This window comes from Mytilus edulis, chromosome 11 (genome assembly GCF_963676685.1).
Source record: "Mytilus edulis chromosome 11, xbMytEdul2.2, whole genome shotgun sequence".
Classification (NCBI taxonomy): Eukaryota; Metazoa; Mollusca; class Bivalvia; order Mytilida; family Mytilidae; genus Mytilus; species Mytilus edulis.
In genome coordinates this window covers 40,877,234-40,890,525 of record NC_092354.1, presented here as the reverse complement: position 1 = coordinate 40,890,525, position 13,292 = coordinate 40,877,234, and the positions used below count along the sequence as shown (strand labels likewise).

General features: G+C 31.9%; 1 protein-coding gene across 1 annotated transcript; it reads left to right on the top strand.

Moving 5' to 3' along the window:
• The first annotated feature begins 2,594 nt into the window (after nucleotides 1-2,594).
• LOC139494846 (uncharacterized) lies at nucleotides 2,595-8,860 on the top strand. Its single transcript, XM_071283009.1, has 3 exons — nucleotides 2,595-3,164; nucleotides 6,660-6,827; nucleotides 7,715-8,860. The coding sequence occupies exons 1-3, from the start codon at nucleotides 2,840-2,842 to the stop codon at nucleotides 7,936-7,938; spliced, it is 717 nt and encodes a 238-aa protein (XP_071139110.1). The 5' UTR covers nucleotides 2,595-2,839; the 3' UTR covers nucleotides 7,939-8,860.
• The last annotated feature ends 4,432 nt before the right edge of the window (nucleotides 8,861-13,292 follow it).

Sequence of the window (13,292 nt, the reverse complement as noted above, 5' to 3'; positions counted from 1 at the left end):
CTTCCCTCCGAAATGATAAGAACCCACTTATTCATACTATACTGGTATAATAAATATAACTAGTGTCATCTATTGTTTACTTGTTCTCGTCCTGATCACTTAGGAAATATTTGACACGGCACGTTTAGTAATCTATCAATCTAAAATCTAAACCAAATTTAAATAAAGATACTGTTCGTGCTGTCGTAGTAGTTATTTCATTCATTCAAAATTCACTTATAAGGGAGCTACCATTTGATTTTTATGGGGGGGCTAGGATGAAAAATTTTGTCCTGCATTTTTTTTTAGTTGTAATCTCTGTCCTGCCTTTTTATTTTTCACTCTATTCGGTCCTGCCTTTTTTTTTTATTAGTTTATCCTGACTTTTTTTACCTTAATTGTCATCCTGCCTTTTTTTTTTTGCAAAGTGTCTCATCCTGCATTTTTTTTTACTCAAAACTCCTGTCCTGCCTATTTTTTTCAAATTTCATCCTAGCCCTAGTTTATACTGTTGGTTTTTTTTTATTTTTTTATGATGTGTTGTATTATTTATTATGTATGCCTTCAATCCCATTGGGGTATAAATGTGCATTTTTCAATAAACAAAACTAATATTTTAAAGAACTATCATCGAAAATTTTCATCAAGAATATTTCGAATGGTTATCTGCATTAATCTGTATACTATTTGAGGCACCACTCAATGGTGCTACAGTACGTATATCCGTAACCTAGTCATCCAAATTCACGTCAGATCTCATTTTTCTTCTAAATAAGCATTGGCTTTGTTCATTGCAGATTGACATTATCTGTCTCGATCGACGATTCACTGGTCTTCTAGACACCGCAGGAAATCGATACATTTCCATACTAGAAAAATCCAAAAGAAAAGGGTCAAGTCAAATGTAAATATGAGCTTTAGTACTGAATTTTTTTAATAACAAATACAGTTGCTCGAGTTTTCATAATTTTGAAAAGGTATTGTCTTATCGTTAAATATTCATTTACAAATGGACAAAAAACTCACAAAATCAAAAACCCAATGTCAATGTTCTTTGCATGGACAATACACAATATTTTTTTTCGGAAAAGTGCTACCTGAACTCGGGTCGCAATGTGGAACGTTTTGAAGAAGGAAAAATCTGTAGCTTTATGGTCCGCTAATAGTAAAAAAAATAACATATGGACATAAGAGATACGATTCCGCAGCTAGGTAAAACAGTGATTTTGGATCAGAAAGAAATTGACCAAGTTATAAGATCACTGAAGTATAAGTTCGACATCAACTACATAATTTCATAAACAGGCTCTGGTGGATTTTTAATAGGGTAAGGTTTTGGTGGAAACACAACGCCTCAAGTCTGTTAAAGACAGACAAGCTATCAAATTGGTATTAAAAGAGGAAACACGTGATATAGGCCTTGAAATATAGATGTCCGTAACACATGTAACATTCAAAATAATTGATTCCAGACGCTCTTTTCGTCCAATTTCAAACTCGGAAATTAGTATTTTGGCCGAAATCTTTCATCAGATTAACCTGATCTTTGAGGCGAAAATAAGATAATTTATTCCATTTCTTATAATATCGTTTTTTGCCAGAGGCATCGTTTTATACATTTTCAGGCCCAGAACATTCAACAACTATTCAATATGAATAGAAACAGCATCATTAATGAATCGTCCTTAATGAAAAAATCCTTATGGTAGACGTAACAAGAAAAGACAACAAAAATTGTTGATTTTATTCTTTTTTAGAGTATACATAATAAAACAAATATTTTACATCGTTCATAAAGTTACATATTAAAATGCAATACAAAAAAAAAACATTTTGTAATATTTTTAATTTTTGCAGATGATACATTTTGATTTGTTATATCCACGATTGAAGCCTGTCAGCATATCTCGTGATAACTGTTCTAGAACACCCATAAAGAGTTCTCTATTTAACAGTCTAATGGCTTATTGATATATTTATTTTTTTGTAACATATTTCAAACAAAAGTTCTTCGATATATGTTTTAACACAATCATTATGTACTTAATTTTATCTTTTTAAAAGCAATTGATATATATTCCAAAATATGAATTTGCTTTGTTAGTTTAAAGTCATTTAACAGTTTTATAATGTAATCTTGTTGGTGAGATTTTATTAGTATAACACTTTGAAAATGAAAAAGATAAACACAAATTCAATAACAGTTCAAACTAAATGGAGAATAAATAATATTTAACGATTACTTTTATAAAAATGTTAATGCAATTTAATAGTAGATATACTATTTAAACATAACTTAAAACATATACAATATTTGGTTTACCCAAGTTCATTTAACGTTAATGTCTGTCAATAGTAAAACTTTCCGGTTATGTGTATGGATGTAACAGTTACACCCTTTTCACTGAATCTTGTAGGTCAATAGTTTTTAAAAACATTGTAATGCATGTTTGCTTATTATATTTGACGTTTAAAAGTATTTAAAATATATTAAATTGTCTCTGAAAAAAGTTAAAACACTTGGAGTAGTTGTATCATGTAAACAAATATAACTAAAAGCAAAAACTCATTTGGACAATTATCCGTTTCAGAATTTAATGCATAATAATTTCAAAAGTGTACACCAGAGCGTCGTGATTGATTAAAAATGTCATAAACAAAAGAAATTCAACCAATGGCGTGACGTTATGTTATTCTGGGTACGAACAATGAAATTCCCAATTATTCCTTTAGATTCCGAAACGGTCAATGTATGCGCAACTGTCATTCAGAAAAAATAGTTCAATACGCTATAATAAATAACTGTGTAAGATATAACAGCATTAATTTTAAATTTTGAATCAAAGAAAAGGCTTTAAACATGTTATTAAAAGTATTTATCAGAACATTTAAAGTCTGGCAATTGGCAATGTTGTATGGCTGTACATTAGGAAATGGCGAATTTACATTTATAGCAGGGACAATAAGTTATTTACTAGAACAATGCGTGTATAGTGTGATAGATCATTCCTCACTGTCTGATTGTACCATGCAATGTTTACTTGATGAGTATAATAACTGCTCCAGATTTGTATTCGAGTCTGATACACAGAGGTGTATGTTACAGTCGGATTATATCTCGTCTGATGTTCCAACGACAACCATCGATACAGCACAAGCAATTATGTTTTTTGAAGCACATGTTGGTAAGCACACACACACTAGGGACGACATAAAAAAATCAATGAAGGATGAAAAACTTAATTAAAATAGTTTGGGGGTGGGGTAAAATTGTTGCAATTTATTTTTAATTGACATCGATTTTATATATATCCTAATTGGTCAATCATTTTTTAGGGGGTCAATGAAAAAACTATATGTATTCAGTTCTTTTATTCTACATTGAACTTTTGAAGTCGTCCCATTACAAATCATTATGTATTTTATCGGTTAAGTGATTCGTTGTCTCTTATATTAAACTAGCGTTGTTTAAGGAACGAACGTTTAAATTTAAAAAAAGAGGTTCTAAAAATATGTACCTATCTCAAAGTTGATGAATAAGTAGTGTTTTCAAGCAAATGACAAAATATATTTTGATCTAGTCTAAATCAATATTTGTCCATACTTGATAGTTTTAAATTTTGAAAATACTATAGCACACCCGTGAAATCGCTGGTCCGTGACTGAATTAAAGTATATAACTTCGTGTAAGCCTTATTTTAGCCTGGATATTTAGTATTGATATTGTCATCTGATAAAGTCATGCTGATTATAAGAGGCACAGTTTTCTCTTCTTTCAAAATCTTTCTGTTTGAAACCGTCGACCTAGAACTTATAAATTTTTGGTAATATTAATTATTTGAAAAACAATAGGACCTGGAATGGAGTAATTTTTTATCAACAGCACTGTCCAATATTAGTTATAAATGAAGTTGAATACTTTGTTTTTCTGATTTGCTTCATGCCTGATTACAAATTGGAAACTACCTATACGCCTTATTTAAGCCTAGATTTTTAGTATTTGTATTGTCATCTCATCAAAGTCAAAGTCATACTGATTAAAATACTACAATAGGAAACAATGTGACAATGATAGAATATAGTAAAGTCATCCCTGTGATTATGACCTGTGTATATAGCAACTCCTAAATACACCGTTTGGTGGTGCTCCTGTCAGATGCGGAACGTACAAATAAGGTATAGGTAACATGTGAATATACTATTGGTATCGGATTCGACTCGAAACTGGTTAATTATTGGCAATATTAATTCTGGGGAAAACAAAATGGTCCGGAGTGGTGTAATGTTTTTCAACACCATTGTCCTATATTAGCTATACATAAAGTTGAATTCTTTGATTTGTCGTTTTTACCCCATGACGGCTGACAAATTGGACCTCGTTATTTTAGTATAATAGATAGTTTGATTGATAGCGCCGAAAAGTTAAATAAAGTCAGACGTAGACGAAATTCAATTAATCCTTTCCTTGAAGTTAAATGGTTACTTGATAGTATTTTGCAAAACTACATGTATATAGATATTGCGATGTTCAATGATCTTTTTTGAACTGTATGACGTATCGAATTATTATCCAAGAATCTTTAAAGAGTCATGCAAATATTATTTTGTTTTATTACATACCAATGTTAGATTTCATAAAATGAACCACTCGGGAATTTGTGTTGGCTGATTTTATCAGTGAAACATTATTTAATCACAACGTTATACTGTACTTTTCCACATCTGACTGCCAACAATTGGTAAGGCAGATGGAAAAGTTATGAACTTAATTTCATAAATAGATAAAGGGCGTGTTCTACTTTCTTACAAATGAAAAACGTTGATCAACAATTTTAGAAATCTGTCACAATTTTGTTTTGTTTTCAGATACAATAAACTTGTAATGATCACAAGAACTAGTAATTAAAATCACCGTATTACATTTGCACTGTTAGTTATTTAAAAAATTAAATAAAAACGCGTTATGCACAACTTTTTTGATCTTTTGGTCCTCGATGCTGTTCGACTTTGTGCTTGTTTCGGCTTTCAAACTTTTGTATCTGGGCGTCACTAGTAAATCTTGTGTGGACAAAATGCACTTCTGGCGTATTAAAATTTTGAACTTTTTGCCTTTTGTTGGCTGTTTTTCGTGTGTTTCTCTGTCAATTGTGTTCTCCAATTTATTTATATTGTAGTCCTGTGGTGTTGAATTGTCATTTTAATGTTATATTTTACATGGCTATAAAAGAGGGAGGTTTGGCATGCCACAAAACCAGGTTCAACCCACCATTTTTTCCTTTAAAAATGTCCTGTACCAAGTCAGGAATATGGCCATTGTTATATTATAGTTCGTTTCTGTTTGTGTTACATTTTAACGTTGCGTCGTTTGTTTTCTCTTATATTTGAGTGTAAATTCACATTGCGATAAGACGTGTCACGGTACTTGTCTATCCCAAATTCATGTATTTGGTTTTGATGTTTTATTTGTTATTCTCGTGGGATTTTGTCTGATGCTTGGTCCGTTTCTGTGTGTGTTACATTGTAGTGATGTGTTGTTGTTCTCCTCTTATATTTAATACGTTTCCCTCAGTTTTAGTTTGTTACCCAGATTTTGTTTTTTGTCCATGGATTTATGACTTTGAACAGCGGTATACTACTGTTGCCTTTATATACATTTGCATTAAATTCAAAGCTACCCGTATTACATTTTTACCATGATATCTCTAACAAACTATTTACATCACTGATATTTTTTTACAAAATGATATCACATTACTGAAAGTTCAGGCGGCCGATGCGATATTCTTGTTTGAACGTCATCAGAATCGCTGAAAAGCAAATACAGTGAAACCAGTTTAAGCCGAACCTCCTCGGGATTTAAGATTTTGTTCGGTTTTATAATATTCACATTGCATACAATTTGATATGACTGTATGTAGGTTGCACTTTGTAAATACAGCTGTTTCTCAAACACGCCTCTTTTGGGGAGATCTTGAATATTCTTACAAAATTAACTTTGTTTACATACTGGTTCCCAGTTATGCTCTCTGTGTTCCATCTCACAGAGACATAACTTGTGAATGTTACCAGTAAATATACATATGCACATTGTTTACATTGAAATATGTGGTAACCTTTCATTGGAGGTAGGGTAGTTAAGAAAATTAGTGTTAGGTGTTAGTTTAAACTCTGAGAAGTTCAGGAAAATATGCCTCACAGCCCTATATTTTGACCTTTGAAAAAAAATTGTGGTGCATATGAACTTTCAATTCTAGGATAAGATTTTTTCAAAACTTCATAGTAAAAGTTGTACAGTTTTAGCCGTAAAAGGGGTTCCTATGGGAAATTGCATTGTCAATATTTACAGAAATGCAACCTGTAAGAACATGTTTGGTTTATACAGGTTTTCTATTTATGCAGGATTCGGTCTAGCCAGGTTTCACTGTCTTTCAAAGCTCAAAATTTACAGTGATATGGTGATTTTGGAATCTGACAAACTAACATAACATTTTGTGACACTGAACTACTAATCAGTCAATTTTCTGTTAGTGATGTCATAAACTTATTTTACGTTCACATCTTCGGGAAACACATTTGGAAATACAGTTACGGTGATAAGGTGTACGGGTGCGCATCACTTTTTGTTAAGACCAAATTTAGATTGTCTTTTTTTTCTTATCCTGTCTTTTGTTATGTTTTAGATTGTATCGCTGGCTACGACTTTGATAGACACACCAAATTGTGTATAAATGAGTTCGGGGATAGTACGACATGGCTGGATGCACGTGCAAGATGTAAACAAGACGGTGGTGATCTTATTTCCATTCCTTCTCTAGAGAAATGGCGATTTGTTTTCAACTATTTAGAAGGTATTATGTGTTTCACATACTTTGATTTTAATAAACTTGAGAATAAAAAAGAGGAATGTGTAAAAACAAAACTATCACGACCTTAAAGCACACAACAGGCAAAGGCAATTAATAAGTCTGCAATGCAGCGAGAAACATCACCGTTTGTTGAAAGCAATAAGTGTATATGTCAATTCCCCTTTTTTAAATTTATGCGGAGTTTCTATAGTTTTTAGAGTTCGTGTTGCTATTTCATTTGTTTTCTATGTTGTGTCATGGGTACTGTTGTTTGTCTTTTTCATTTTTAGCCATGGCGTTGTCAATTTATTTTCGATTTTCTTTTCTTTCTTTCTTCGGCGAAATGATCATGAGATTATTTACTTTCCCGTAATTGTATTATACCAAGGCAACATAGACTTTTTAAGGTGAAACTAAATATTATATTATCTAAAGCAAAAATTACTGTAAACAGTATATGTTTAAGCAACGACATACGACAAAAGAAATTCCTGAATAAACGCAATAATTGTTTAATGTCTTAAACTATTTGCTGTATATGTACTTAGTTTGGAATATAAAAAATGGTCGCTAAAGCTTCCATATATTATTTGTTAAAACTCGAATCAATGCTTGCGATATTATAACACTTGTTTGTCTATTAAAAGACGAGAAACACTTGTTGACTATATAAATGCCGTGATAATGCCAATTTAAGAGCATAATGATTAATAAAACACTAAATAAAAACATATCAAATGTATAATAAGCTACCATGAACTCATAATAAGCACAAAAGGCATCACTTCAATATTTTTCCTGGTACTGTTATAAAATGAACCATCGTATATAGTTTTCGCATTTCAGTTGTCATCGATACGTTTGATGTATTTCCAATTTAATAATTACAGCTTTCCCGGGTGGTCATTGGATTGGCTTGAACAACTCAGTATGGATGACTGGCGAACCTTTCAAGAATGCACTCGGAATACCAAATAACCTTCTCGACGTTAACGTCACAAGTGATGCGTCATGCGGTCGCTTGCGTTTCCGAGGCCTTGATCAACATAAAATGTTACAAAATGACCCTTGTTCTGAAAAGAAGAAATTTGTTTGTGAAATACAAATTATTTAAAGTTTCGCTTAAGTAATTGAGTAATTGCTTAAAAAAAATGTAGCTCAAAATTAAATCACAAAGTGTTGTTATTTATTAGCATGTTTTAGATGTTTTTACATTAGTTTCTACTACACCTGAAATCTTAAAACAATTGTATAGTATCCTGTTTCCTTTTTCTAACTGTGAGGAGAAACCTTGTTATACCTTGATTCATTTATTCGTATAACTTAAGGTTCCATGTCATATTTTCATATGAAAAGAAAAGATTGAGAGGAGCTTAGACAATGAGTTGTTTTTCAAAGAGAAAATAAAATATGTTAACATTGTAATATAAAAGAGGTGGAAGATGAAACCCACTTTTTCTTAAACTGTAAAATTAATAAATCTTTACGTATTCAGTTTAAAAAAGATATGATTAATATATGTCCAGAATACTTTAAATTGTCTGAAGCAGATAGATTACAATTAATTATATCTTCATTTGATATTATGCAGCTTACTTTTCCGTTCATTAAAAGTCATTTGCACTGAGCGGAGTGACACAACACCTGCTTAAATATTACTGTTTTAACACTTCATATATAAATTTTAATATTTTAATTTTTCCATTGTGTATATATATATGTATTTGTATTGTATTGTTTGTATATGCCTGCAACCCCTAGGAGTATAAATGTGCATTTCATAAATAGATAAATAAATGTAACGAGATTGTATAAAAAACTTTAACAAGGACCGACTGGCTTTGAAGCTAGAACCATTCTCTTCAGATACTTTATATATTTCACAACAGCAAGACACATTCGTCTGACTAAATTTTAGCTTCAAACAATTAATAACTTGAAATAATAGCCGAAAATAGAAAAAAAATAAAGATGGAACACTAACTCTACCATATGAATACGACTAAACATGATTAACTGTGTGTTTGTTGTGTACTTCTCTCCTGAAATATATGTGTGTTTACTGATACATATATTCAAATAAAAGAAAACAAACATCTGTAATCATTAAAATCTTTTGTTTTATTCAAATCAGGTTGAATACGGAAAAAAACATGGATGTAACATACATATTCACAGAGTTACCGTGGTCCGATGTATTTGGCCACCAAAATTTGCAAAATAAAGGTAACAGTAGTATACCGCTGTTCGAAACTCATAAATCGATAGAGAGAACGAAAACTGAGGGAAACGCATCAAATATAAGAGGGATCAACGACACAGCAAGGGATCGACGACACAGCAGAAACACAACATTAAAATGTAACACACACAGAAACGAACAATAATATAAAACTGGCCATTTACCTGACTTCTTACAGGACATTTCAAGAAAAAAAATGGTGGGTTGAACCTGGTTTTGTGGCATTCCAAACCTCCCGCTTTTATGGCAATGTTAAATATAACATTTTAAAAATGACAACATTACATGACAAAACTACAATACAAATAAATGGGGGAACATATAGGACAGAGAAACACACTGACACAATTAGTAGAAGCAATGATCCGTAGTATTTCTTCGAGAACTCTGCATTATTTCAGTGTATGTCCACTTGTTTTTGTTCATATGTCTTTTGAATGAGTTAAGCAATGTCAATTGATATTGTATAGTGTATCAGTCTACATGTTTGTTATGATGTTACAATATTCATATAAGGGTTGAAGAATGGCACCTATTAAATAGTTTAAACCTGCTGCATTCGTTGACATCTGTCAGGAATTTAATGTTTCGTAACTGTCGTTTGTTTAAGTGATTCATAATTTTATTTTTCTGTGTAAATTAGACCGATGTCTTCTTTTGTGAATGGTTTTACACTAGTCATTGTTAGGGTACTTAATGGTCTGTTGTTCGGTATGAGCGATTGCTCTATGTTGAACACCGTACTTTGACCTGTATTGGTTTTCTTTTACAAATTGTGACTTGGATGGAGAGTTGTTTCACCATCACTCATACCTAATCTTCTTATATATTTAGTAACATATCCTCACATATATATTTTTCATGCACACAATAATAAAATGATTTAAACTGAGGTACTGTGTTAAGTGATTGTCGTTTGTTTGATGTGTTTCTCGTTTTTATATAGATTAGACCGTTATTTTTTTCTGTTTGAATGGTTTTACACTAGCCATCTGTGTGGCCCTTTAAAGCTTACTGTTTGGTGTAAGACAATGCTCCGTGTTAAAGACCCACATATAGTTGTTATCGTTAACAAATTGTCACTATGTTCTCCTTTGGGACTAAAAGAAGTAAATTTTACAGGACTTTTATAAAAAGTCAAAAAAAAATCAACAACAACAAAAAAAAAATCAACAAAAAAAACAAGCAAAAACTACTATATATAATAAAAGCACACTTAAAAACATCAAAATAAAATAACTAATCATAGAAAAGGTACATAATCATATCGAAAATATCAAATTCAATGTGGAGAAAAAAAATAAATGCTGGAGCTGATTGACGGACATGAAATTTCCAGATCCGAGCGTCACTGATGAGTCTTTTGTAGATGAAACGCGCGATTGGCGTATACACAACATTTAGTTCTGGTATCTATGATGAGTTTATTTACTACCACTGGATCGAATCCACTGCTGGTTTTAGCCCAGTAGTCAGCAGTTTTTGTGCTAACATGAATTATCATTCATATGGTTATATTTATAAATTAACTGTTTACAAAATTTAGAATTTTTGAAATACTAAGGCTTTTCTACCTCTGGCAGTTAATACTGTAGCTGTATTTGGCAAAACTTTTCGGAATTTTGGTCCCCAATGATCTTCAACTTCGTACTTTATTTGGCCTTTTTAATTTTTTGGGATTCGGGCGTCACTGATGAGTCTTTGGTAGACGAAACGCGCGTCAGCCGTATTAACAAAATTAGTCCAGGTATCTGTTATAAGTTTATTTTCATAATAAACAAGAGGCTCTAAAGAGCCTGTGTCGCTCAACTTGGTCTATGTGAATATTAAACAAAGGAAGCAGATAAATTCATGACAAAAATTGTGTTTTGGTGATGGTGAAGTGTTTGTACATCTTACTTTACTGAACATTCTTGCTGCTTACAATTATCTTTATCTATAATGAACTTGGCCCAATAGTTTCAGTGGAAAATGTTAGTAAAAATTTACAAATTTTATGAAAATAGTTAAAAATTGACTATAAAGGATAATTACTCCTTAGGTGGTCAATTGACCATTTTGGTCATGTTGACTTATTTTTAGGTCTTATTTTGATGTACATTATTGCTGTTAACAGTTTATCTCTATCTATAATAATATTCAAGATAATAACAAAAAACGGCAAAATTTCCTTAAAATTACCAATTCAGGGGCAGCAACCCAACAACCGGTTGTCCGATATTGACTTGATAAACAATTTAATCCCGTCAGATTTGGTTTTTGAGTTACAAGCCAAAAACTGCCTTTTACCCCTATGTTCTATTTTTAGCCATGGCGGCCTACTTGGTTGAATGGCCAGGTCACTGGACACATTTTTCAAACTAGATACGCAAAAGATGATTGTGACCAAGTTTAGATTAATTTAGCCCCGTAGTTTCAGAGGAGATTTTTGTAAAAGATTACTAAGATTTCAGAAAAAGAGGTCAACTGACCATTTTGGTCATGTTGACTTATTTGTAAATCTTACTTTGCTGAATATTATTGCTGTTTACAGTTTATCTCTATCTATAATAATATTCAAAATAATAACCAAAAACCGCAAAATTTCCTTAAAATTACCAATTCAGGGGCAGCAACCCACCAACGGGTTGTCTGATTCATCTGAACATTTCAGGGCAGATAGATCTTGACCCGATAAACAATTTTACACCCTGTCAGATTTGCTGTAAATGCTTTGGTTTTTGAGTTATAAGCCAAAAACTGCATTTTACCCCTATGTTCTATGTTTAGTCATGGCGGCCATCTTGGTTGGTTGGCCGGGTCATCGGACACATTTTTTAAACTAGAAACCCCAATAATGATTGTGGTCAAGTTTGGTTTATTTTTTGTAAAAGTTAACGACGACGGACGCAAAGTGATGAGAAAAGCTCACTTGGCCCTTCTGGCCAGGTGAGCTAAAAAAGTTACAAGTGATGTTTATATTTTTGAGTTTCTGACACAATCGTTAGACCTTGCCCATCAAGATTTGCATGCAATAAACGAAATAATATATTTTGTCCTCTCGAATGTCAAATACTCTTTTTGAATCACATCTTAAAAAATGCATTAAATTTCCATCTAAACTGCCAAATATAAGTGTAAACGTTTTATTCGGGTAATATGTTGTTATATTTATGTATTCCCCTGGTGATGTGTGCATTGAAAATATTAATGAACAAAGCCTGAAATTGAACGAAATGCATTTTTTTGGCATTTTAATGTTAATTGAGAAATACCATATTGAAGGACTAAAATACACAAAAAAAATGTGAACAAAGAAACTTTCACCACCAGACGGAATTAAAATATAGATAGTATTCTATCATTGAAAAATTTCGAGTGTTATTCCGGTACATTAAACTCATGAACTATGCATATTTTTCGAAGTCAGTTGCAGTATTGTACACCGAAGTCCTAACAACTGGTGATGATCTCTGAGGCGAATCATTCGGATTAGAAACAGGCACATCATAATAAGTAGTCAAGACGGCGATCTACATCTACCGGTATAAATATTGCGCAACCAGGTGTTCATGTAGGTATTTTAATCAATAGTGATTGTAATGTACAACAGGTGTTTGGATACTTTATGAATTACCAACAACAGTTACTATCAACTGTTGCACATACAGGTAGCAATTCTGACAATGTATCACGACAAGACCCCTAGGTTTACATTAAATCATTGGGAAATACCCCAAAAACAATTACTTCTTATGACATTGTTGTGTAACAAGCAACAACTATTATCACACTCTACCACACGACAGCTAGTTATAAAGTCAGGTCCTGCAAAACGTAATCTTGAATTAGTTAAAATGTGTCAGTGGTACTTAGCTGAAGGTCTTGTGGAATCATGATTATTCGTTGAATACCAATTTCCTTTGAATTCATTGGAACATATTTTCAATAGGCTTTGTATGCAGAGAATGACAAGACTACGAAATCAGATGCCAAAGAAAATGCAAGTTTTTTCTCAATCTACAAAAATTGATACCCACAGTAATAACTGAATTCAAAGGAATTTAAGTCAACATTGCATTATGTACAACTCGCATTTACAAATTAATTACTATAAATGATATGACTTCTGTTATGTTTCTTGATTGGAAATAATGCCGTCTCCAGGGAATACATTCATTTGTAGATTCAGATTAGTATATGCATTTCTAATATTTTAAACGTTTTTTTACTAAACAAAATATGAC